Below are 27,738 nucleotides of genomic sequence, written 5' to 3' on the forward strand. Positions count from 1 at the left end.
CACACACACACACACACACACACACACACACACACACACACACACACACACACACACACACACACACAATGGGTGCATGATATCAGGAGTACATAATAGGGAAATATTGCTATACGTTCTAATCCAATTTTGCATGTTTCAGACTATTAGCTGATTACAGCGGTGTACTTATATTTATGCCCAACTATTATTTAAGAGTGCTTTTCTCAAAATATCCATAAAAAGAAGTAGTTCTCTATGCAAGCATTTTGAGCATAAAAATGTTTTGATCAGATAGATCCAAGACAAAAGCTTGTTCGATGATTGCATGCCGATGTTTGCATGGGAAAATCGCCCCACGATTTTACGCATTAACATGTACCAGATCCATGTGGCTTCTAAGTATATAAATCTGGTTCGTTAAGGCATACAATTGGTACATAATTATGCCAAATTTTTTATAATTTTGCTAATATATGAAAGTAGGCTTGAGTAAGACGTTATTATTTTATCATTTATTGATGCTAGCTTATGAGGTGTTTAAAAAAAACGGGTTGTTGTATAAAACTACTATCCTGGTTAGTATATCAGGGGTAAAAATTAACTTGTGAACAAGGGAGTCCAACGGACTGCCTGCCCTCAAAAAGAGAGTCCGCAGCAAAATGAGGGAGTCCGCAGTCTGAAGTTCAAAACTAAAGATATTAACAATAACGCATACATGTGCTTATTTTGAAGGTTCATGAGGTTGCACGTCTGCCAAATTTTCTTTGGGCATTTTAATACTGAAACATTTCGCGAGGCCGTGCAATTTTCAGGGAGTCATATGTTATAAGACAATTTGCATATATGTTAAATCAGGGAGTATTTGACTCTGGACTCCTGTTAATTTCGCACCCTGGTGTATGCCATGAGTTTTTTTTTTAACTTGATTAGTACTTTGTTAATCAAAGGGTGAAATTTATTAGCAATTAGATGAAAGTGGTTAGCAAGTATCGCGTTGGCGTTTAAAAAAAAATGTAAATTTGATTATTAAAAAAATGTGGGAATTAAAAATATGAGTTGAAAATTATCTGATTTCCATAAAAATTAAATTCCAGTGAAAAATACAATTGATTCAAAGTTGCAGCCAAAAAATTACCAATTCTCAGATTGTTTTAAATTTGTATGAATTATGATTCGCAAAAAGATAGCTTCCAAAAGTGCGATGCGAACCTGCTCACGGCGTATAATGATCCTAGACTAGACTCATAGAAATGATATACTAGTTAGACTCTATATATAGTGTCTCTATATATTTCTATGATTAGACTAGACTAGAATAGGTGCTGTTGCTGTGCTGCCCGCATATGCTCGAGTAAATTTTAAAGAGCGGTCATGATGGTTTGTTTACATTTTGCGAACTACATTCATCACTTCAGAGCTTATTTGTGCGAAACGCAACGTGTTAAAGAACTGGTAATGTGTCAACGACCATTTATGACCGTTTTTCGTTGGGGGAATGTAGTTTTAACTGAACGACGTTCAGTTAACTCTAGATACGTAAATAATCTATGATATCATATGGGTATAGAGAAATAATTTTACAGTAACACAATCTTAGCCTCCGTAATGGCGTGTGTGCGTGTGCGTGTGCGTGCGCGTGCGCGTGCGTGCGTGTGTGTGTGCGTGCGTGCGCGCGCGCGTGCGTGCGTGTGTGGGTATGTGCGTGCGTGTGTGTGACCGTTTGTGAACGTGTACATGTCTCCGTAGTCATTCTAGATGTATTTCTGGAGTCTACAAGTCATTCTACTTGTAAAAATGCTTGTAAATGAAAGAGTTTTTTTTCTTGCCATAGCCTTAGTGGTGCCAGGTAACAAGACACTGCTCACCTATATACCTGACTGGTAGGAAACACATACAAGAAAATGTCATCAGATTTTGAACAGGACTTTGACAAGCCACCTGCACCGCCTGTGCGATTAACAAGCAACAGGTAAGCGCACTAACTGTGACACAAAGTTTTTCTTAGATTACCAACTTGACAGAAAATAAATGGCTGACAGCAGTTGCGTTGAGAGACATTGCCCACGTCTTTGTGGCACTCACCCTTAATACAAAAAAGCAGATTGCATTTGCTTTGGAGGTACTCGGTACGCAGTGAGAGGCACATGGCTTGTCAGCAGTTGCCATGCAAACGTGCCACGTGACTGACGCATGAAGGATGTTGATAATCTGTACTGCTGTGTACTTCACATTTGACATGCTGTTTTGCTTCGTTTTCATTCTCGGAACTCTTCCAGATATAAGTGAACAGGTGTTAGTGGTAGTCTGGTTCACAGGACAGGTCTGTGCAAAATCGGAATTGAATCCGGATCACTGCAATGTTTTTCGTTGCCGGTATTATTCTTTGTGGTTTAATTATCTCAGTTTTTTAGATACCGGCAGGCATGATAACAAATACTAAATGTTGTCAATTGTGCAGTGGGTCCCCATATGAATGTTACCAAAACGAACTGGAACCTTGATACTTTCACACTGACTAGTTTGTGTGGCAATGTACGAAGTTCCTACTGAAAATTACATAGCTGTTGTAGATGGAATAATGAAAATCATGAAAACAGGCCAGACCTTAATTTATAGTAACCCCACCTGCTGAGATCCAATCTCTCCATAACAGATTGCTGTAGTTCTCCTTACCATTAGCCTGCTATAAATACATTTTTGCTTCATGAAACACTAGTTTAGTATATATTCTAACTGTCAGTTCTGGGATTAGATGTCTGCCTAAATATTTGGGCATCTGCCAGAATATAGCAGCTTTGATCTCTCGGTGTTACCATAAAAACCGTTGGTGGAATTATTAGAGATGTGCTTGCAGCTTAACCGGCAGCATTTCACAGCTGCTAAAAGTGGTGTTGGGGACCATTAAAGTTGTATTATTTATTGAGCGGTGCAATGGCTTCTCTTTGGGGGCCTTTACAAGGATGTGCACGTGATTAAAGGAATATTTATGTGCCCTAGATTTATTCATGAAAGGTTTTTATAACTAGGCTTCAATATTTAGTAAGCTACAGTGCGTGGAAACAAATAAGCACTCACTAGCACCTGGAGATTCGGGAAATTTGTACAAACCCCTCTAATTTTCCAATTACATCTACATAGTACATAGACTACATTGACTCTACATAGAGTAAATTTGGCAAATATCAACATACAGATGACTTCAGGTAATCTCCTCTTCTTACAGGCCATACATAAATTATGATATAGGTATGGCTCAATCACTGAATCAGCACGATTTCAATTATCTGTGTTTGAATTTCAGTTGAAGTTGGGGGGTCTTCTCTTCATATTTTGAAACTATGGGTAGAGTGAGTAGTGAGGTATACCACATCTGTTTACACAATACAGCAAACAGTGGATGAACGCCTGGTTATATGCCAAAGAATGGGCAATGACCCCACTCCGTGCGGTTTGCACGTTTGTAATAGTGTTGATATTTCTAAGTGATCCTTTGCTTAGAAAATGTCAGTTAGACGAATTAGTGGTGACCTAGCATCGTAGTGAAGTCTCCTTCATTGCTATAGATGCTAACAACGCCTTAAGTAGGTGATGGCATTTAGCTTCTGGCTATTCACGTGTGAACCCATGAGGTTCCGTGATACATCTGCAGACAGCATATGGCGCGTGCTGAGCGTATTCAGCTTCCATGATTGAAAAAAGACACGTTTATGTTTATACATTGCTCAGCCTGAGTTATAGTGTTTTGCCTTTCGTTTATGTTTATGGATTTTATTGGCTGGCTGAAGCATGCCGGGCGTGCAGTATTTGATCATTTATCAGCGAGGACATGTTTTATGATTCGGTGCTCACGCGTGTATGGTGGACAGCAGCACGTAGGCAAGCAGGCTTCCACAGGCTAGGACACCTGCCGCAGTGTGTGTCGCTGACGTTTGGGAAGGAGTTGAGCTATTTCGTTTCGGCAAGATGGCGTGCAGGGCGCACGCGTAATTATTCGTGGTGGTTTTTGTTAGGATCTGTGTCGCTGTGACTGACTGGAGCTTCTAAGCGCGCGTGTGTGTGTGTGTGTGTGTGTGTTATTGGTCTGTGCATACTCGTGCTACGTTACTGATGGTAGATGACGTATATGTAGCTCATCGTAGCTGTCTGCTGTCTAGAAGTATTGCGTAGTGATCAGACCGGGTGACACAGGAAGTTACGCGAACGTCTTGTGTGGCTAACGTTCGTTCATCGTTCATCATACCTTACTTACTTAAATACCAATTGTTATATCTCCAGGCGAAATGTCTCGTAAAGATATTGTAAGCTGTTGTGAAAGGAGGTATTATTTTGAATTGCGTACGTGCTATGGAGATCAGTCAACGATGTTCGAATTTAGAAGAATATTAGGCAAGATTATCGAGGAATAAGACTAAGAAGAGGGTTGCAAAGGAGCGCATTGTAATTAGGTAACATTTATTTAAGCATAATGTTTTAGCTGTGAGACATCAATTGCATCTTGATTGCATTATTTTGATATTGTCTCCAGTGTCAAAGCAGTGACAAAAATCTCACAAGAGTTGCAGGCTTGCCCGTCGAAAAGTCTCGCTGGGAGAGATCCACACGATGTCTCGGGTTTTGCTGGTGGCTAAATTGGCATGTGAGCTCATGGGCAATTGCGTGCATGTTTATGCAGGGAGTCGAGTTTAGTGCTGTGACGGCGATCCGATACTGTCGGTATGGGCCGGCGCATCACGTGCCGTATGTTAGCAGCCTGGTTTCTTCGCGAAGTCGCTGAATGTTGGCGGCTGTCTGCTGCGGGCGAGCACACGCTTCTATGTACGTCGTGGAAGAAAAAATCCGGGGCATTTAATTTAAACAGCATGGATGGGGAGCACGTGCGCCATCGGCAGAACATACTCTTAACCGTCTAGGCGCGCGCGCGCGGCCTCCCGCCGTGTGCTGCCGAAATAATTTCAATGATATCCGGAGCGATTTCCTGCATCGCGCAGCATCAGCGGGGTGAACTTCCTCCCAGCTGCTTTTCGTTCTCCTGACAACTCCTTCCCTGTGTTTGTTTCTCGACTTGTGATCGACTAGAGCTGCGATATCTAAGGAAGCTAGAGCGGTGCCGGGAGAGATTAGCTCTGTAATGTTCCGGTGTGTTCATCCTCTCGCTGCGCTCTCGCGGGACTGTGACAGCATCCCAATCGACAACCAGCATTACTGTGAAAGATGGGTCGCTACGCTTCCATTATATGTATCGTGTTATATTAGCTGAGTTGGAAGTGGAGGAAATCGTTGCCTCATCTGTAATCGCTGGCTGCTCTCAACGCCCAGGTCCAGTGACTGAACGCTAACGTGATGCAGATGCAAGAACGAGCAGACTTGTGGAAAAGAACTGATGCATGCAGTTGCTTCTCAACAATGAGAGACTCAAGCTATATTATCATGCTCACAACTGGCTTCGTGAAATCGTAGCTTATTCGAACCGTGCCCGCTAGTCTCACGGTGTGACTGTGTGCAACTATTGCCAGTTGACGGTAGGAGTCACGATGCGTGAATGAGTTCAGGTAGATGGAACGCTGTGAACATAGCCTGCCAGAATGGTCAATGAAAGGTTGAATCGTAGAATCACGCTGCTTAGGGTGCGGTCGAGGAACCTTAAGACAGACAAGCACCCACTGGTTATGCTATGTGCGGCATACGTGCTGCTGTTTCGGCTGCTGTACACCTGCTTGGCGGGTGTCATGCGCGTGGCACCACCCCCGTTCCGTGGCTCACCACCCCCACTGCTGCCACCTGGTGGTAACAGGTGAGTACGTGGTAGACCGTTAGAAAGCATGTTTCACTGTGTAAAGAGGTAAGCTTGGTGCAATGGTTTATCCTAATTTATTACTTTTCTGCATGACCTCTTTCGACTATAATAATGGTAATTGCAACTGTACTTGGGTTCGTACAGATGGACTACAAGTTCAGGGTTCTCCCTACGTTGCGCAAACGGGGCGCGCGCGCCCCGTTTGGGAAAACTCCCCCCTGTTTCAATCGTTGCGCCCCGTTTGGGAAAACTCCCCCCTGTTTCAATCGTTGCGCCCCGTTTAAATTACCTCCGCCCCGATTAAATTCCACCACAATAAAAGTTTGTCAGCGCGGGAATCTATCGTCAAGAATTCCCATTCGACCAGGACAACCGGCGCGTGTATTTTTACCGTGCCACGCATGCACTGCAGACAATACACAAGTACAAACAGTCAACCTGTCCCACACCAAACACTAACTGTACACCGACTCGGCTATCTTATATATACAAGAACCCAAAATACCGGCTATGGTGTGGTGGCGATTTTACGCATTAATTAGTGGTACGGTAAAAAAAAAAACACCCCGGACCCGCCTAGTTTTCCCACCCCCTCCCTCCTCTCCCCTCCCCCTTCCTCTCCCCTCCCCCTGTTTGAATTTCATCCTGGGGAGAACCCTGAAGTTATCTGCGAAGATTTCGTAATTAACCTCCCTACATATTTGTTTCCTTTATAAATCATGGCCCGTCATCATCAGTTAGCTGGCGGGTTCACTGAACCGGGGTCGCCTTGTCTCTGAAGGCTGCCCATGCTCGAATTATCTACAGCCATCAAAGTAAGGAGCGAAGATGGATGTAAAGAAGGGCGCGTATTGAATTATCAGTTCTCTCTCAAATCTTGTGTTAGCTTCTTATCACTGCACTTCATCATGCGTTGTACGTCAGTATGTTTGAGCAATAAGTGTGTGTGTGTTGGCATACTGGCTTATGTGTGAATACGTGTATGTGCTAAGGCTCGGCAGACACAGGCAGATGTAAAATGAGGTCCCAGAGACAATTAGGTTGTAATATCCACACATCAATTACCCTATGTGTAAAATTATTGTCAAAATTTCATGATTGAATGACGAAACCAAAAATATAAGCATCATGTGTATCATGTGTATCATGTGTATCATGTGTATCATGTGTAAGATCTAGTGTATATTTTGAAATGTTTGCTTTTCCTAGTTTTCTTTTGCCTAATTGGGTCGCTGACAAAAAAAGCTCAGCTCAGATCAACGGTTTAGTCTTAAAACTACAAGGAGAGTAGCCACTGAAGTGGAAGCTGCCACGTTGCCAAGCTAGCGGTTGCCACAACTACAGTGCAAGCTGTGCTGCTGAGTGCAGTCGACAGGGGCAGTAAGGAATTATGGGCTGTCGTCACGTGGTGTTATCGTGTGTTAACGCTGTTCAGTGGAAAATGCTGCAGAGCAATGCTCCAGACCGATTGAAGTGCTCGGGCACGAACAGGGCTTCATGCACTTGTGGTTCTACCCTGGATCGTCGTGTTACGGGGTCGTCTCTAGTCCAGATGACATGGATCATAGCAGTGAACCAAAGAAGATGTCTCTCGTTTACTTGCTGACACGAAGGTACTCTAAGCTTGGTGAGAGTTTTAACTATATTGCTTAGTTCATCACTGCAGCAAGGCTTCAGACGCACTTCACTGGAAGCTGTGTATGCATCCATCCTGGTTGTAGCATCCGTCGGTTTACTCGTGGCTGGTATTGTTTTTCAGTGTGTCGATATTGTTTTGTAGCCTGTCTGTATATATTTAGGATGGTTGCCGGCTACTGGTGTTCTGTTTCGACACATCTGCCTGTGTTTATATATGTCTGTGTGCCTGTGTATATATGCGTACATGCGTGCGTGCATCTGCGTGGCTGTCCAAGTGCCTGTTGCGGGTGCATGAATATATCTTCCTATTTTTGTGTTTATAGTAAGTATATAAAGCTTGCCTTTATTGCCTTTTTATCGTTAATTGGGTTATTGGCTCATGTGCAGCAGCAATAAACGTAAGTGGTAATGACAATAAATAGATAAAAGCAATAAACTTTATTACAGAAATTGATATTTAATGGGACTTATATTCATTATATTGCAATGTTAAAAGAGAGGAGAGAGGGGGGTGAAAGCATTTGCATATTTTCTGCAGTAATCTGTCACTGCTCCTTCTTGAAATTATTCAAGACCCCTCTCACACATTGCCGTGAGAATTGGCTGGGTATGTTATTAATTAAGATAGCTACTAACTGTGTGAAGAATGATTGTGCAATTTTTACTTTGAAGCAAACATGGTTGGCATGGTTGTTTTCACAAATGCGATTTTCGGTAATTGGGCCAATCTGCAGAAAGATTATTGACTCTTCTTTGGCATCGTCTTGGTTTGTTGTTTGGTGACAATCCTCATTTGAGGGCATAGTTTTTACGCTGTGGCTATATGCCCGGCAGCCGGGCACGGTCTTCGTTTTCCTAAATGCCCGGCAGTTCTTAACCCTAACTCTAACCCTAACCCTAAACGGTAAACCTAACAAAAACCCTAACTCTAGCCCTAAACCTAACCCTAACCCTAATCCTAACTCTAACCCTAACCCTTGTTTACTTGAGATAACGCTAAAAATTAAAAACTGCCGGGCATTTAGGAAATCGAAGACCGTGCCCGGCAGCCGTCAGATATACGCCGGCTGCCGGGCATATAGCCACTGTGTAGTTTTTAATGTGGAAGCTTTTATACATGTTCACCCATCTATGTTTTTGATCACATATGTCAATCTCGCACGATTTCCCCGCCAAGGAGGATGCAATCGATGCATGATTTAATCCTGCTCTCTATCATGCTCCTTTTATTGATTTTTACTATCGGCAAAACGAGCGAGCAAGTCTAATGGATGGGCTTCACAAGCACCCGAGCTTCACTAGCAGTGACTCATACACATCCGCATGCCGCACAGTGTGCTGCGATTCACAGCGTTCCTCTATTATTGCGTCATAGTCAAGCTTGACCAATCAGCACTGCTTCCACTGGCAGTTCCTGTATGAGTCACGACAGCCTGTTTGTATTTGCATTTGCGGTCAACCGATTGGGATTTATATACACTCAACCAGGCAATATGGGGTTTCAGTAGCGCGTGCGAGTTTCACATGTGCGTCGTAGATTTGTAAAAGCAGCTGAGTAGCTGTGTGCCATCCTACATGCATCTGGTGTGCTGCTCCAGCTATTACTTCTGCATATTTCCTCAGTGCAGCAAAGTGCAAGAGACGTGGTGAGTGAACGCCACTACTAGGTCGGGGGGTGCGTGGCCTGGTGCAGTGTAAGAAGTGGAATAAACTTCCTAGGAAGCACACATGATATTGTTTACTGGAGCGGAGTGCGGTCCCATTGGATGTCAGAATGCTAGGTTTTCTTGACAAATAGTGTTGGAACTTGGATCTCTACTTCATCCTATACTGGCCTAGCTGCTGCACCATCAGATGGATCATGTTAATTTTCGGATTGTATATCATGCCATATGCATCGTCCACTTGTCAGTGGGCAACCCATAGCCGGGTGTTATGTGCACACGGTTTTATTTTTCTCTATGCAACATGACATGACTGCCTTAAACATGTGGCTATTGCGTGCTGTTTTGACAGGCATGCCTGTAGATTGATACGGGGCTGAGTGACCATGGCCCTGCCCACTATGCAGGTTGTGTAATTGATGCTATCTCGCACACCTATGTATATGTTCTGACAAAGGTGTTGGGTGGGTCTGCTGCTGAAGATGTCGTACCCAAACTTGGAATCTGCACAATCTCGAGATTGTGCAGCGATTGTGCTGCCCAAACTGCGGATTCCTTAGTTTGGCTGACCAATCTCAAGATTGGGCAAACTGAAAACAGTCGGTGATTCAACAACCGCTCATAGCGAGTGTGTGGTGTGCATGGTGCAAACTAAGAAGAGATTAACTCATATTTACCCAATTATTTATTATAATCATTTAATATCTAGGTGCCAAACACAAAGGAAAGAAGGTATATACGACCTTATAGTTATGATATAACATTTAAAATCCTAATAATCATATGTTTGTGCAAGCTCTGTTTACCTCTGTTTGCCCAATCTCAAGATTGGTTGCACAAACTGTGGATGCGCTGAAATTCCAAGTTTGTGCAAGATTCCAAGTTTGGGCACAACAAAGATACTGCAGCAAACCATTTTAGCACAGAACCTGTAGCGTATCCACTGCCTTTGGCTGTTTTGTTGATAATCTCATTGTCATTGTGGATATATTTGGACAGATACAATAGTGTAACAAAACAAAAGAGTAGGGGTCCTAATTCCTCCTGCTCTGTGTCATGTTACATTATTGTATCTTACATATATGCGATGTACTCGTTCGTAGCTGACAGGTACTCAGAAGTGTGTGATTGTGTGTGTGCGTGCGTGCGTGCGTGCGTGCGTGCGTGCGTGCGTGCGTGCGTGCGTGCGTGCGAGCGTGCTTGCGTGCGTACGTGCGCGCATGCATGCACACTTGTGTGCGTGAGTATGTGTGCGTAGATTTGCTCAGGCTCTAGTCTGGCACTAATCATTTGTTCTGTTCTGCAGGGACCAGCCAAGTGTACCAGTAGACATGAAGCCTTTGCCAAAGGAGCCAGACGGGGAGGACAGCAAAAAGAAAGATAAGAAGCAGAAGACACCTAAAGGTATATAGCCCCCCTAAACTGCACACAGATTGGTATCGCAATTAGTTTAAAATCGGGGGTTACTGAGTAATTAGTTATGACTAAATTTAGTACTATGGTAAAAAATAACAACTAGTATTACGATAGGAGAATGAATTTTCAGAATCGTATCGTAGCATTTCAGCAATTCATGATAACTGAATCTTGTGTTCGTGAGGTCACTGATATGAGTAGAGACGAACTTGCATTTCTGTGGTTTGTCACACATAAATTTCGTGCTGACGTGTCGTAAAGATATGAGGATATTAAACATTTTGGAGATTGTTTTGATATGCAAAAACCAATGTTTACAACAGGTTTTTCATGGGAAAAAATGTGTAGTGCTAACAAATATCAAATCGTTTATCGATAAATCTTTAATCCTACCATTGAAGTTTATTCTATTCAGTGTGTTGTAATAATTACAGGGGAATGCGACAGAGTGGGATGTATATTTATTGTCCAATTTGCTAGGATTCATCCCTGTTGTGAATTAAAGTTACCATCTTTCTGATAACTAGGACAGAAAGTTATAACCAACAATAATATTATGGTTAATCATCGTTGTTACACCTGGAATAGATCGAGACTGAAGATTTAAAAATCTGTAGATGCAATAACAATAGGCGCGTTCACACACAAGAAAAACCGCGATGCTAATCGCGATGAAATACCGAGATAATTGTGTCGTTGTTCACACAGGCGAATAATCGCGCTAATCGCCGAGCGGGTCAATTCTATTAATCGAACTGCGCATGCTCACTGCCGGAATGATGCTCACTGCGCATGCTCACTGCCGGAATGATGCTCACTGCGCATGCTCACTGCCGGAATGATGCTCACTGCGCATGCTCACTGCTCACTCGCTTGGAATGATGGGATAGAAAATACCGGGATTATTTGCGCGAGCGTTCACACACGCAAATAATCGCGCTAATTCTAAAGCGAGCGTTCACACACGCAAATAATCGCGCTAATTCCAAAGCGAGCGTTCACACACACAAATAATCGCGCTAATTCCAAATAATCACAGTCAAAAGTGCGATTTGGAGCGCGATGCTGATCGCGATTATTAGTGAGTATTATTGCGTTCACACTTAATAATCTCGGTATTTCGATCGCGATGCAAAAACCGGGATTTGCATCCCGCTTATTCGCGCCAGTGTGAACGCGCCTATTTATTAGTTAATTTAGATACACTGTGCCTATGAGTAAATGACTCTCCAAAATCTCTAAGATTGTCCAATTCTGTTTAAAAATGGGCAATGGCATATTTAAAAAAGTATAGGCAAGGCTTTGAGCTACGAATCTTGATGCTATTTTAACAGTGTGTCATGTCACCATGTTGCCATACATGTAAACTGGTACTGTAATGGTTTTGGGAGTGTAACTGACACGGTAAGCTCCCATGATGAGCTACTGAACTGATTCTTCATCCAAGTGTTTCAGACCTATTCCGTATAGTGCTCGTCCATGTAGACGTAGCAACATGGGGGGCCATTATCAGAATGATTGTAGAGTTACAAATTAAAGTAGGACTGTGAGAAAATCTACAACTAGTATAGGAATACAGTAAATGGTAGAATGATACAGGAATATTGTAATAGGTACATCAATATAACTATATCTCCTATTGTATCCTATATATTCCTATTGTATATTTTCCAACTCACATTGTTTCAATAAAACTTTGCTACAGGTTATGACATGTTAATCTTTTGAGCAATTTAGCTAGCATTTATCGCTGTCATGACGTTTTTTGGTAGTCTAGGCCAAAAGCAATAGGACTAAGAATAGCTCATTATGACAATGGCTTCCTGTGAAGTGAACCCTACTAATGGCAGAAGTTATTCTTATACACGTAACCGCTTTCTCTGCTGCAGGTAGCAAAAAAGACAAGAAGGAGAATGACCGACCGATCATCTCCTCGCCAACGAACTTTGAGCACACAGTTCATGTGGGATTCGATGCCTGTACTGGGGAATTCACTGTGAGTACTGTAACTCTAGATGTGTGGAGCAATTCACTGTGAGTACTGTAAACCTGGATGTGTGGGGCAGTTCACCCTGAGTACTGTAATCATAGGTGTGTAGCACAGTTCACCATGAGTACTGTAACCATGGCGATGTGTGGGGCAGTTCACTGTGAGTATTGTGACCCTGCATGTGTGGGGCAGTTAATCATGAGGACTAGCACTGGGCATGTGGGATAGTTCACTGTGAGTACTGTAACCCTGCATGTGTGGGGCAGTTAATCATGAGGACTAGCACTGGGCATGTGGGATAGTTCACTGTAAGTACTGTAACCCTGGGTGTGTGGGACTGGGTTAGTTCACTGTAGGTACTGTAACCCTGAGTGTGTGGGTTAGTTCACTACAAGTACTGCAACCCTTGATGTTATGTGGGATCGTTAACTATTAGTATTGTAACCCTGGGTTTGTGGATGTGTTCGCCATATATTTACATTATTACTCTTTGAACCGTGATGTGCTGCTACAAATTGTGTGCATGCCAAATGCAACATCTGCCTTAACAGTGTTGCTAACAATATGAGCCATGCCTTTAATTTGTGCAACAATTTTTGCAGCAACTCGTTATACTCCTGCTACCGAAATAAATGTTGTAACCTCGTAAATATCCTTGAGGGTCTATTCCAATATCAGTGGGTTTAGGCTGTTGCTAGGTTTTGCTTACACGTAAGTAACATGGGCTGCATGTTTATGTACATCATTTGATACTAAACAAATGCCGTTTTTTAGTTATAAGTTACGCGTCCGGTCATCCATTACAAAGCTCGATCAGCACAGATTCTCAAATCCACGTCACGATTAGGCCACGCCCCCTTTCAAATCGTTGATTTTACTGGATTTACTATTGCTTCAAACGTTGCAAAAACACATTTTTTTGATAAAATACCTAAAGGTAAGTAATTTTATGGTAAAAATTTATTGTTTATTGTTTTTTACTGAAAAAAATATAGTTGGGTTCACACAAGAAATATATGACCGGACACGTAGCCTGGGAGCTGGGCGTCTGGTACCTGGACGCGTAGCCACGGCCTATAAGTTATGGCACTACGTTTACATAAAGATCCTCAGCATAAGCACCCTCCAAAATCTACCTGTAGAAGAGGTCTGAGTTTCACCTGGGTTTCTGGTTCGGAAACCAGCATGATTGCTGTCTCAAACCCTACGAGGGGCAATGTCCAAAACCTGGCCAAAAGCACTGTCTAAACCATGATAAGGTCACCCAGCAGGGGGCACTGATCCTACAGTCGGAGTTAGCATCGTAAAGCCATAGAGCACTGCTTGAGATCTGGGCAAGGGTGGCATTCGAGGGTGTGCTGGTTTGTGCTGGTACTTAAACCAGTAACCGGTGTCAGTTAATCGTGTATATGTTTCTTGTACAGGGGTTGCCTGAGTCATGGCTGCGGCTCCTTGAACACTCGGAGATCTCCAAGACGGAGCAGAAGAAGAATCCTCAGGCAGTGCTGGATGTGCTCAACTACTATGACCACTCAAAGAACAGCAAGCCTGAATCAAAGTACATGACAGCTAAACCCTTCAGTGAGTAAAACACTGGCGTGTGTAATCAGTGGTGTTTCATGTAAAGTGTGTTTTTAGCTCATCTGACGTAGTCACATGCAGCTTGTAGAATCGCATGATCGTGCGTCCGTGCGTGCGTGCGTCCGTCCGTCAACAGTTGGTCACAAATCTTAACCGCTCGACGTACGGTCACAATATTCGGGACGTCGGGGGGGGGGATCGTGAAAAGGACTCGGGATGACCAATTTGGGGGGTCAAGATTCAAAGGTCAAGATGTGTAAACGGAGGGGGAATATTTCCCCCTTAACTTAAGGTATAGGAGGAAATGCAGAATTGCGGCACAAATCTTAACGGCTCGACCTATGCTCTTAATATTTGGTGTATAGTGTGATGGGCAGGAAACCCATCACCAGTGCGAAATTGGAGGTCACAGGTCAAAGGGCAGTGGGGGAAAGGTCAGATATCAGACATTTTCTGAGGACATGGCCTAATGGACAGAGTGAAAATCTTTTTTGTTTCAGCACTGACCTACCATTTTTATCACTTTATTGAAAGGACCATGAAATGTGCTTTCCACTGACGTGCGAAGAGTAAGTGTCTGATAACTTTTTGACCCTCAAGAGGAGGGTTAAACATGGATTCCTGAACTGCCTCAATGACGTCACAGTGTTGTCATATTCATGACACATTCATAATCTAGAAACCCAATAAGCCTGGATAGCCGAACGTCTACAGCACAGGCGTCACGCTCAAAGGTCGTTGGATCGAATCCCATCTGATTGTTTATTATTTACCTGTTTTTTGTATTTTGCTATCTCTATCCATTTAACAATTTTTTTCCAATTAACGCAAATATTTACATGATTTATTTACAGCAATTTAATAAAAACAAATAATTTTTACAACAATTAATTTATTTTTATTTTTGAATAGGGCTAGGGTTAGGGTTAGGGTCACAATGCATCATAAAACAGGAGTTTCAGGCACGCGATTTGTATCAAGCAATGGGATTTGGGAGGTATGCAGAATGCAGAAGGTTACTGAAATGATGTGTACGCAACTGTGTATCTGCATATCTGCGCCTAACAAAGGTGTCACTACGCACGACTTAAATGTTACGTTTATAATCGTAGCAACAGACCTCAGATGAGCCAAGACGCTCTGCGGCTCTTGTTATCACTAAACTGTCGTTTCTATCTACTGTTAAAAATCATCCCTGAACCAACTATCATACGCACAGCTGCAGAGGCTATTATATCCGTTGACATCTTTTTATGGTCGTTAGCTAGTTCTGTGATGTCTCCTGGTAAAAAAATACATGTAATGAGAAAAATGTCATCGCTTAAATTCATTAAAAAAGTAATTCCGATATTAACTCTCATCCATTAGCTTTTCATGTGTAAGAAACTTGTCATGTTTTCCTTTTCATTTGCTTCCTGTCCTAGTAAATTCATTTGAATGTGAAACATGTTACAGTTTGTGAATTTGAGAAAAAGCATTATACATGAACGTGGAACATGTAGCATTCCATGTTAATTTTTTAAAATGTTTATGTTTAGTTTCTACGCCCAGGCCGAGTTATCAGACGGACAGATTCGCTAGCAATGCTGTAATGCCCCCTCTGGTGAGTTTCTTGGGAACATTGCACTGCTCTCCTACTATGTAGTGCCTGATGATATATATCACAATAGTTAATTAGTTACATATTTAGTTATTGGCAACTGGTATTTCAAACTTGTGAAAATAATGTGTTGTAGATTGCACCAAATTAAAATCATAAAATTACCAGAAATACGATTTTAATTTCAATTTACAATTTTTGATTTTATTTGATTTTATGATATATAAATTACATTATTTGATATTTTCTGTAATTGCATTTCTCGTGGAATATTTTACCTACTTTTATTTAGCCAACAGCTGATTATAGTAAAATAATGTTGCAATGCATTGTGTCTTAGCCACACCATAAGCGTACTGAGACACCAACACCACCTAGTGCCGAAGAAGAAGAAGAAGATGTGGGACCACCACCACCAATCGCAGCCCGACCTGAAAGAACGAAATCAATAGTATGTTAAAGGAACTTTTTCTTAAATCGAGAAAAATATAGCAAAATATAGTCTCACCTAATAGCGAACATGTTACTGATTACTCCAGTATAAAAGTACCATGAGTTTGTGCTGTTATATTATATATGAAATAGCAAATATTGGAGCTACATTCTTTCGTATCGTGAGAATTCCTTTGAAATTGGGACCCCAACAGACAAAAGTGCATCTCATTAAGTTCCATCACTGTTTCAGTATACGAAGCCTATTGAGCGTGAAAAAGAGAATGAGAGACCCCCAGTGCCTCAGAATGGTGCATTACCCTTGGGAGCAGAGAAGAAGCAAGAAACCAGAGCAAAGAAGAAGAAAATGTCGGATGAGGAAATTTTGGAGAAACTAAGGACAATAGTTAGTGTTGGTGATCCTAATAGGAAATACACAAAGATGGAGAAAATAGGACAGGGGTAAGCTAAGTGAAGTAGAGGTGTGGCATTCAGTAAAGTAAAATGGCGGGAGAGTGTATTGTAATATTATACTACGTATATATTATAATATTCTTCGTAGAATGTTATGTGTTCGATGTAATTTTAAGTGGTTACGTTATATAGAATCCTACATATAATACAGATATGTTAGTAGTTTTTCTTGCTGTTCAGCTAGACACAGCAATATTAATTGCCTCTACCTATAAATGATGCCAAAGGGCCATTTAGAGATTGAATGTTTGAGATCATTAGTTCTGACTAGTGATGTCACGATCATCGATTATACTCGATCATCGGTTGAACAGTGGCTCGAACCAAGCGCTTAGTGATGTCACGATCATCGATTATACTCGATCATCGGTTGAACAGTGGCTCGAACCAAGCGCTTGGTTATCAAAATCCATAATCGATTTCATCGAAAAAAAAAAAATCGAAAAAGTGATGAGAATCAGAGATATCATCGCTACTATACAATTTATCCTTTATTAACATAAATGTATTATACACACAGTAGTAAACAGTGCAAAACAAACAGTAAACAGGGCTAAACAAGCACATGCATGCACACACGTACATGCACACGACGTTACGCACACGCAGGCATTCAACACCCCGAGTAACCGATTGTAACCGATTGTAACCGATCATCGGTTACTTGGGTCCAACCGATGATCGATTACGAAATTACAACCGATTGACAACACTAGTTCTGACCCTATACAAAAAGAGTGTTGACCATGTTATTAGCGATCAAATGGAAATCTCCCAAACTACATTCAAAGGCCATCAAGTTGCTGAGGCGATACATTGTTCCCCCATGATAGCTGTAGAAAGCCAATAGATTGTGAAGGCGGGGAAGAGGCACATAATGTCATACCTTTGTGCTAACCCACAATCTAGTCACCAGCTGGTAATTTCATTTCAGTGCTTCCGGAACAGTCTACACGGCAATCGAAACGGCCACAGGCATGGAGGTTGCCATCAAGCAGATGAATCTCTCACAGCAGCCCAAGAAGGAGCTGATCATCAACGAGATACTCGTCATGAGAGAGAACAAGAACCCCAACATAGTCAACTATCTAGACAGCTACCTCGTAGGGGAGGAGCTATGGGTGAGCGTCACTGGTCAACATATCTGCTTCATAGTTGCTTTGTGCTACTATCGGTTCTTAGTATTCTGTGCCGCTTTTGATTAATAGAACCACGTTAATATGATAGGGATGAGTAGCCATGTTGTTATGGATGTCGTAATGTTAAGACAAAATTTTTTCTAGGATTTTGCATTCTCATAACTTTGGGATGGTTCTGTCAACGGTCTACGAGTCGAAGTTAATGTTAAGACTAATTTTGTTTTTGGCAACGGGCCCTGATTATTATGCTATTCTTCTCAGCATCTTATATGTATGCCCAGCTGTTTTTACGTGTTGAGAATTCAGTGGTTGTGTGTAGATTTGCTGTGAGAATTTTCGGATGGTACTGATCATTGGGATCATTCTGCCTTCGTTGTTATAGGTCGTCATGGAATATCTAGCCGGCGGCTCACTGACAGACGTCGTCACGGAAACGTGCATGGACGAGGGTCAGATCGCGGCCGTCTGCCGTGAGGTGCTGCAGGCACTGGAGTTTCTCCATGACAACCAGGTTATACACAGGGATATCAAGAGTGACAACATCCTGCTCGGAATGGATGGTGGCGTGAAACTAAGTACGTGGCTCACATGCTCCCGATAATTGATTCGAGGGAAGGTGGGTTGAAGCTATGTGTGTGGCATTTTATAGCGAATGTGGCTGGTGGGTCAAGCTATGTAGCAGAGATGCTGCCTAGAAATGGTTGGTAGGGTCAAATTATGTAAATGGGTGACATGCTACTGAGAATGGTTGATGAGGTTAAACGGAGTACGTGGCTGACATGCTATTGAGAATGGATTAAAGGGGACGTGGGGTTAAGCTGTGTGGATTGTATGCAACAGAAAGCAGATGGTGAGTTCAAGCTATATAAGCGACAAGTGTGGTGCAATTAACCCACGCACGTAACTGATGTGGTCGTGGCACTAAAATTATATGTTGCCTGCAAGCGCAAATTGAATACATTTACATTTTTGTTACAAGCTTATAGCATAAAAAGCAAGATAATATATATATTGAGAATATAATATATATATATATATATATACAACTGCCAGCGGGTTAAAAATGGGAAACCGACAAGTTGTTTGACACATGGTTTCACATTACTTTTATCGACTTGCTGGGTTCTAAAAATAATAGTAGAAGTGGCTTACTACACGTGCGTGTTCACCTCACAAAAATGTGAATGTTGCAATGCTATACGTACAGCAATAGACAATAATTATAAAAAAGTTTTCTGGGCAATCTTTTCCTAAATTATGCTTTGGCGAAATACTAGCAATTATTCACTATTATAGGATTTTTATTTGTGTCATTGCCACCATGATCGTTTTGGAAACATAGGCCTATTGCGAGACTGAATCTCCTCTTCATTATAGTTGTTAACCCCTGTTCTAATTTTTCTGTGCTTCGCTTTTAGCTGACTTTGGCTTTTGTGCACAAATATCGCCTGAGCAGAGCAAGCGAACCACAATGGTTGGCACTCCATATTGGATGGCCCCAGAGGTGGTCACTCGTAAACAGTACGGACCAAAGGTTGACATATGGAGTTTGGGTATAATGGCGATTGAGATGATTGAGGGCGAACCACCATATCTGAATGAGAATCCATTACGAGTAAGTTCTTACCTGTACTGGCAATAGAAATGTCATGCTCGTAATTGTAGAATTGTATTTCATTGGACACTAGTAAAAGGTATTGAACACCCTTTATTCACTCTTTTTAAAGTCAGCCACAGCTTTAGGAGATCAGGTCCATGTTACATTAGTGGCCACTATAAATAAATCGTCTAGATTTGTAACATAAGCTTGTCAGTACTTTACATGTGATAACCACTGGACTAACATTAGTAGCAGTTAGCAGTTAGCACCAGTTGTGCGATTGTCACTTTGGGAGGCTTTAATTAACCCCCTGCTTTATGGAGTATTAATATCTCTGTTTATTTTTAGGCACTGTATCTTATTGCAACAAATGGAAAGCCAGATATCCAGCACAAGGAAAAACTATCGCCAGTGTTCCAGGACTTTTTGGACAGGTGTCTGGAAGTGGATGTTGACAGGCGATGGGGTGCTTGTGACCTTCTGTTGGTGAGTTGACTTACAGAAAGTCACAAAGTCCATGTTTTATCCATTAATTCCAGTTCGTAGTGACATCTTTAATCTTTGTTGTATATTGTATGCAGAATTTTATCCTATTTACTCATAACCATACTAAACTGATAATAGAGTCCTTTCTTGGTAAGTGTGTACTGTGGTTACCAGTGTTCGAAATAAGGGCTATCTGTTTGTCCTCACTTGTCCATTTCCACGGAGGACAAGTAGACCTGTCCAGTAGCTTGTCCGCTGGACAAGCAGCTTTTCAGAACAACTTTTTAGAGCAATTTTTCATCATTTTCTACCATTGCTGGTCAGAAAGTCAGAGTCAGGACTGACCATGTATTGTTATTATAAAACTTTGAAGCTTCAACTTTGTTAAGACAAGTAATAACTTAAATAAATAATAATTGTGCTTCTTTATGTTCTTTCAAGCTTGGTGCCTAATTTGAACTTTTATAATGAACTGCATTAAAATTACAAAGTAAGATATTAGGTCTAAAATTTAATTTGATTAAAAATTTATTACACCATTGCTATATTTCTATGTTATTAATCAGGATAAGCAAAAATTTTGCAGGACAAGCAGAATTTTTCCCTTATTTCGAACACTGGTTAAGTAACTAATTTTAATTTCCTTGTCACTCAGCTAATTATTGGTATTATATCTGCAGCACCCATTCCTGAAGCTGGCAAAGCCTCTAGCCAGTCTTACACCACTGATTCTGGCTGCCAAAGAAGCTGCGAAGAGCCATTCGTAATATACACAACGAGGTAACATCCGTGGTTGGGTGCTGCCATCTGGTGCACGTGATGGATATAAAGGAACATGACCTGCACGCATTTGAATTGAAATCTTAGTGTTGTAGTCTACTTCAGTATGCGCCGGTCTACCGGTCCTCTTTGCTGTGCATGTGCACAGCTATCTGTCATTTGAGCAAGTGACACAGCGTGATATAGAAATTAACGGCAGAACTGCAGCATGACAGGTATTGCAGCTAGATGTATAAAGTGGCATACAATGCAGCAGTTTGTGAGTAGAAGTCGAAATCCAACGTGCAGTTAACAAATGTAATATCATTAGCGTAGCGTGATCCGTGCTTCTGTAACTTGTTATAGATAGTAACAACCCCCTGAAATCCTGAGCTTCACACCCTGCCAATTGTAGGTCTTTGTAGGCTGTGGAAATGCGTGATTTAGCTGCGTTTGTAGCATGTGCACAAACGATGAAGACTTCGGTTTCACGTGAATGTGTACATTGGTGAATGTAGGTAGTAGTGATGCGTTCCATGTTTTGGCTCAAAACCCATACACACTGTGTCGTCATCTACCACGGATGTGATTACCTCGATCGTATGTATGACATACTGACGGCTTCATTTTAATGTCAGGCACATTTTCTTGCAACATATACATTGCTTACAAGAACGACTTCAATTGTCGGAAAAGAAACGTTTATACATTTTATACGTAAGCTTTTTATAGAGCAAATTTTGCTTCTGAAATCTTATTTTTAACAACTCGTTCATTTCTGCCAGTATATGTATATTTTAAAATGGTTTGCATACTGGCATGGCTGTACCAAAGATTGTTGAAGGTTATTGTGCACGTTGTATCATGGTTGTTGTCATTGTGGCTGTTTGCATCGAGTTTGAATGGCGTGCTTTTTTATATTTTAAAACTTGCACATTGCGTTTGTATCGATGTGATTGAAGAGGTAGGGTTGTAAACAGCATGAGTAATGATGGAATCTTTGTAGCACGTTTATTTTTTATATTAAGTGATACGGTTGGTTGGTATTTTATTGTGCGCACGTACCGTCTATTTCATTCGCTGTTGGCTTAAAATTCTGCACATTGGTTTAACGCTTTCGATGAGTCTATATAGAGAACAATGCAGGAGTCGGTCACTATAATCTATTCACTTGGTAATTGCAAGAACCACTATGCCTTCAAACTGTGGTCAGTTATATCCTTTGTGAGCAGTGATATTGCTTGGACGGTGTTGATGTTGTTCTAGACCAGTGGCTTTTTATACAATTTTATCAAGAGGGTGTATACATTTTATTCGACTGATCATATCCTTGTGGCTCTGCGATGTTTAGCATGTTATTGTTATTGCAGGTTGTGTTTGTCAGAACCGCGAGTCGATGCATGAATTCCTTTGTTGCTTTTGCTAGGCTTGGGCAATACACATTTAAAATATCACAGGCTTTTACTGGACATTCTTGAAATTAAGTCTAACAAGCTCCGTTTCCATTGCCCTTGAAGCCTATGGTTGAGTAAGCCTCTTTGTGGATAGGATATATTGGATCTTTACAGGAAGAATCCTTATGCATGAATGGTAATTAGTTATAGCGATATCACCAGGAGTGGATTTTAGTCTGTCAGTTATTCGTGATATCATGAGCTAGTGTCCACCTCAAGAGGTTAGTTCCCTCCCATTACTAATATTACTACGTGAGAAAGTAGCCCCCATTTTGTTTAGCTCTTCTTTTTTCATTCAGTATTACATGCAACCAATGTCCATCTTACAGTTTGATTGCAGGTCATATTCTTATGGGCGGGCCTTCTCACATTTTCCCCTAGCAAGTCGATCGTAACGTGAGCCTTCGTGATTTGTAAATGTACTTACTTCACAAGATTTCGAGCTGTCCTTTTGCACTGATTATGGTCCTGTTTGTATATCGGCTGGTTGTGAACCAATAATGGTGCCACGCACCAAAATTTTGGGTAAGGTAGAAAACATTTAGAATCGGAGTCATGATCTTGTAAAAAAGCATCGCACGTGCTTTTGTTTTGCATTGGAATATCATTGTGATAGTTTGATATTATTGTTTTATGTGTATCGTGATTAAATTATTATCTTTTCTTATATGCTCCCAATAATGTCTAGGTTTCTATCCATATTAGATTATGTACGCGTAATCACATGTAATCAATCTCCACATTTTACTTTCAAGTGTGGTGTGATGTCATGTATGCTAGTAGATAATATAGAACTTAAGAATGCCATATAATATAGCCGCAAAATGCCATTGCTGGTGTACTTTTGAAATCGTAGTGGCCGATTTTGAGTATCGTCTATGCCAAGTAGAAGTTTTTTGTAATTTAAGCGATTTTTAATAAACAAAATAATATGTAAAATAAAATTCGACATTTTTTCTCATATTCTTTGCAATTAGTTTTGCGTCCAGGCTACGTCTATTCATGAAGTAGCATTACCACAGCAGTAATGCATCCAGAGGCTACCACAATTAAATCACGAGGAATCAGATGATTTCATGTCGTTTCTCATGCATAATGGCCCAGCGTATGCCGGACGTATCAAAATTTCTCTAAAACGCTGGCATACGCTGAACTATCGATGTTTTTTCAATTTTGGGCGTATACATAGCGTATTCATAACGGGTTGGACGTATACTTAACGTATTAGTAATGTATATAGAACGTTTCGATAACTTGTAGATAACTTATACCAACGAATGCTTAGCGTGTTGCCGGCGTTCACAACTTATGCCCAACGATAGTCTAACTTATTGCATATAGTCTTATTATATTATTACATATACAACTTATACTTATACATATACAACTTATATATTATTATATATACAACTTATTGCATATAACTTATTGCATATAGTCTAACTTATGCATAGCGCGCGGCAGCGTATCGCCGACGATCACGTGTCGTAGCCTATAAAAAGGCTGCCGCTCGACGATTCAAATAAAACCGCACTAGACTCGCAGTATCAACATCAGCCTGTCGCAGTATCAACATGTCAATAGCATTTTTATATACCAATTCCCCTAAACGCTGCCAATCGCGCATTATACGGTACTGTAAGTTAGAAACGAAGTTCAGTGAGTTCTGTGGTCGTCCGGAACACGTCAAATACGTCTACATACGTCAATATGCGTTGGAGATAAGTTACACATAGGTTCAAAGCACGTACGTTACTCATAGGTTAGAAATAAGTTTTGGGTACGCTAGACATTATCTCGACGTGTTTCGACTTATGAGTAACTTACAAGTAACGTGTGTGAACGTGTGTCAACGATCGCATAACTTACCTACAACTTATGACCCGCGTATGCGGGACGTATGGGCATACGCTGGCATACGTCGCAAAATTTTGAGCAGGCTCAAAATTTTTCGACGATCTCGCCGTACTACGACGTATACCAGCGTGCTTCAGCGTGCTTCAGTGTGCTCTTAACTTATACAAAGCTTACCCATAACTTATTCGACGTACGCCAGCGTATTCACCAAATTTTGGATACGTCCGGCATACGCTGGCTAAATCGTCAATGTGTGACAGGGCCATTACAGTGCACTAGGTTCGCACGTGGCGATAATACAATACAATGAAAAATGGTTACTCCTTGTATTTCGTGGTGCCGGTGGTCTTGTCTCCCACCCATGATACGCCATTCGACCGTACAGTACGTATGCTGCATTGCATCTGTGCCGTTGTAATGCTACAGTCTTCGCGTGTGCACGTACACGTGCGTGCGTGCGTGCGTGCGTGTGCACGTGCACGTTCGTGCGTGTGTGCGTGCGTGTGCACGTACACGTGCGTTCGTGCGTGGGTGTGCACGTACACGTGCGTGCGTTCGTGCGTGCGTGTGCACGTACACGTGCGCGCCTGCGTGCGTGCGTGTGCACGTACACGTGCGTGCGTGCGCGCTAGTACACGTACACGTGCGGGCGTGCGTGCGTGTGCACGTACACGTGCTGGCGTGCGTGCGTGTGCACGTACACGTGCATGCATGCGTGCGTGTACACGTACACGTAGGCGTGCGTGCGTGTGCACGTACACGTGCATGCATGCGTGCGTGTACACGTACACGTACACGTGCGGGCGTGCGTGCGTGTGCACGTACACGTGCGTGCGTGCGTGCGTGCGTGCGTGCGCGTGTGTGCACGTACACGCGCGTGCGTGCGTGTGTGCACGTACACGCGCGTGCGTGCGTGTGTGCACGTACACGCGCGTGCGTGCGTGTGTGCACGTACACGCGCGTGCGTGCGTGCGTGTGTGCGTGCGTATGCACGTACACGTGCGTGTGTGCGTGCGTGCACGTGCACGTAGAAGTGCGTGTGTGCGTGCGTGTGTGCGTGCGTGTGCACGGACACGTGCGGGCGTGCGTGCGCGCGTGTGCACGTACACGTGCGTGCGTGCGCGCGTGTGCACGTACACGTGCGTGTGTGCGTGCGTGCGTGAGTGTGTGCGTGCGTGTGCACGTACACGTGCGAGCGTGCGTACGTGCCTGCGTGTGCATGTACGCGTGCGCGTGCGCGTGCGCGTGCCGCGTGCTACCTACTCAGACAACATTTGGCTAGGCACATGCTCAGACAAAATTTCTGTTGCCATTCGCTAAACCTCATCATGGCAAACAGTGTTAGGAAAACAGTGTCACGCACTTTCTTTATAATACTGCTCACATTTATAATATTAATGTGTTTGTATCAATTTAGACGCTCTTCAATTTACTATCCTCATCAACTTCATAAATTTGGACACATTTGGAATGTATATCTCAAGCGAAATAGGCAAGTACTAGCAAGTATCTATATAATAATTTTTCGTACTTCATTCCTACGCATCAGGTTCGATTCGAACACTTTGCTTTTTGTTATTTATTGGGTTAAATGTTTAAAATAAACATATTTAGAAAATCTAATGGAAAATCTCCCTAGAAACATGCACGATTCAGTTCACTTCCACGAGGTGCGCTGGCTGTAGACTTACAGGGGTGTTGCTATCGCACCCGGCAGTTAGATGCGATATGATATGACTACTAGGCACTTAGGATATGACTACTAGGCACTTAAAAAAAAAAAACCCTAACCTAACCTAAACCCTAAACCTAACCTAAACCCTAAACCTAACCTAAACCCTAAACCTAACCTAAACCCTAACCCTAACCCTAATAAAAAAAAAATTTAAATTAAAGTGCCTAGTAGTCATATCATATCGCATCTTTCTGTCCTTTGCGTTGCTATCCCCCGGGCGTGGAGGGAGGTCACGTGATAACGTTGACGATGACGTTCAAAAATTTAACCCTAACGGTAACCCTCACTCCAACACCGCCAACACTAACTCTCCCACTAAATATATATGTGTCGCCGCGCTATATATAGGCGTTGTGATCCACAAAAATTTATCTATGGTGTGGGGACAGATATCATGATGCAAAAACCCTAACCCTAATCCTAATCCTAACCCTAACCCTAACCCTAACCCTAACCCTAATCCTAATCCTAACCCTAACCCTAATCCTAACCCTAATCCTAACCCTAAACCTAACCCTAACCCTAATCCTAACCCTAATCCTAACCCTAACCCTAACCCTAACCCTAATCCTGACCCTAACCCGAATCCTAACACTATCTCAACACTAGTGCTGCCACGTTGCGGTCACCTCCCTCCACGCCCGGGAGATAGCATTACCCGACTTACAGCTGTTGCATGTTACAAACAGCTGGCTGTTTGCTGTTACAAACTGCTGTTTGTAACAGAAGCTTATTGTTACAAAAAGCTGTTTGCTGTTACTGTTACTGCTGGCTGTTTGCTGCAGCTGGCTGTTGCATGTTACAAACATGCAACCACGCTGTGACGCAACCACAGGCTTAGGGCAAGGGATACAGTAAGGGCAGAGCACTTAAATCAACGATAAAGTGATTGTAAGCTGATAAGTAAGTTGATTGTAAGTTGATAAGTTGATTTAAGTGCTCTGGTAAGGCACGTCCACAGGCAAGGGATACAGTAGTCTGTCACGTAACCTTGCAGTGGATTCGCCAGGGCACACACGCTGGCTGTGGAATCAAGTCCTCCCCCACCTGCACGCTCGCACTCAGCGCATATCTATCTATCAATCTATCTATTTTTCTATCTATCTATCTATATCTTTATATATATATATATATATATAATATATCTATATATATATATTACATATATATATTATTCCACTTCATGCAGAATGTGAAGCTGTGACCTTGACTTTGCGTGAAAGGCAATTAACATCAATAGGGTTCCACCCCCCCCCCCCGCCTAAGGTCCCCGTTCGTGGACCAAGTTTGAGAGTTTGCTACCTTACACGGTTGCGAAAGACATATCGAGCCAGACAGCACACAGCACACACACAGCACGCACAACGTACACACGTACACGCACGACCACACGCACCACCATCAACGCAGCAGCAGCACCGGCACACGCACACGCACACAGGGCGCCGACCACGTAACACGGCACCACACGGCACACGCACACGCACGACGCGGCACCCACGACACACCACACCAGCAACACTCCACAAGACCACGCCACCAACCATCAGCAACACAAAGGCGCTGAAAACAATACGTTCCGCTACACTACCGTGCGGAAGGATATAAACATTACTGCGAAGCGTTTTGCCTAATTTTCCCCAAGAATCATTATTATAGTCAAACCCGCGTTAGTGAAGACTGCACGGCCAAAGAAAAAATAATTGTATTAAGCGGTTTTGTATTAAACCACTTCAGCATATATTAGCCCGACTTAACAAAGAAAAAATTATGGATACAAGGTGCTGTACAAGGTATTTATAATAGGTTTATTAATGTATAATTAATGAACTTTTAGTAGCGTTAACATTGTTCACAAATAGATCCATTACTTCAAAGGCGCTTAAACTCCCCATTAATTACTAAATATTTCATTACTACAGTCGCAACCCCGTAAAATAGTACGAAACTGACGGTCCAAAGAAAAATAATCGTATTAAGCGGGTTCCATAATATATATTAGCCTTAAGGGTTGAAGAGAAACAACACATGGATTAGAAGGTGTGGTACAAAGTGAATTTATATAGAANTCGCCGGTTCTGTCGACAAAAATCGCCACGTGTGCGCCGGGCTTAAGGGCCACATGTACAAAGTCCAC

At 42.2% G+C, this 27,738-nt stretch overlaps 1 protein-coding gene across 5 annotated transcripts in view; it reads left to right on the top strand.

The window, feature by feature from the left end:
• Positions 1–22,953, top strand: part of LOC106814052 (serine/threonine-protein kinase PAK 3-like) — a 27,053-nt gene extending 4,100 nt beyond the window's left edge. Inside the window, exons 2-13 of one of the 5 annotated variants that reach the window (XM_014818318.1) lie at positions 1,814–1,951; positions 10,385–10,482; positions 12,384–12,490; positions 13,909–14,065; positions 15,604–15,668; positions 16,006–16,116; positions 16,351–16,559; positions 17,506–17,692; positions 18,093–18,285; positions 19,129–19,325; positions 19,659–19,796; positions 20,477–22,953. In XM_014818318.1, coding sequence (XP_014673804.1) covers positions 1,884–1,951; positions 10,385–10,482; positions 12,384–12,490; positions 13,909–14,065; positions 15,604–15,668; positions 16,006–16,116; positions 16,351–16,559; positions 17,506–17,692; positions 18,093–18,285; positions 19,129–19,325; positions 19,659–19,796; positions 20,477–20,563 — 1,617 coding nt within the window. In that variant the 5' untranslated portion in view covers positions 1,814–1,883 and the 3' untranslated portion in view covers positions 20,564–22,953. Of the gene's footprint in view, positions 1–1,813; positions 1,952–5,323; positions 5,774–7,218; positions 7,404–8,956; positions 9,061–10,384; positions 10,483–12,383; positions 12,491–13,908; positions 14,066–15,603; positions 15,669–16,005; positions 16,117–16,350; positions 16,560–17,505; positions 17,693–18,092; positions 18,286–19,128; positions 19,326–19,658; positions 19,797–20,476 lie in introns of those variants that run through there. The other 4 variants (XM_014818315.1, XM_014818316.1, XM_014818320.1 and 1 more) reach the window with 4 other exon arrangements.
• The last annotated feature ends 4,785 nt before the right edge of the window (positions 22,954–27,738 follow it).

The sequence above is a fragment of the Priapulus caudatus genome, unplaced genomic scaffold, assembly GCF_000485595.1.
Source record: "Priapulus caudatus unplaced genomic scaffold, Priapulus_caudatus-5.0.1 Scaffold864, whole genome shotgun sequence".
NCBI lineage: Eukaryota > Metazoa > Priapulida > Priapulimorpha > Priapulimorphida > Priapulidae > Priapulus > Priapulus caudatus.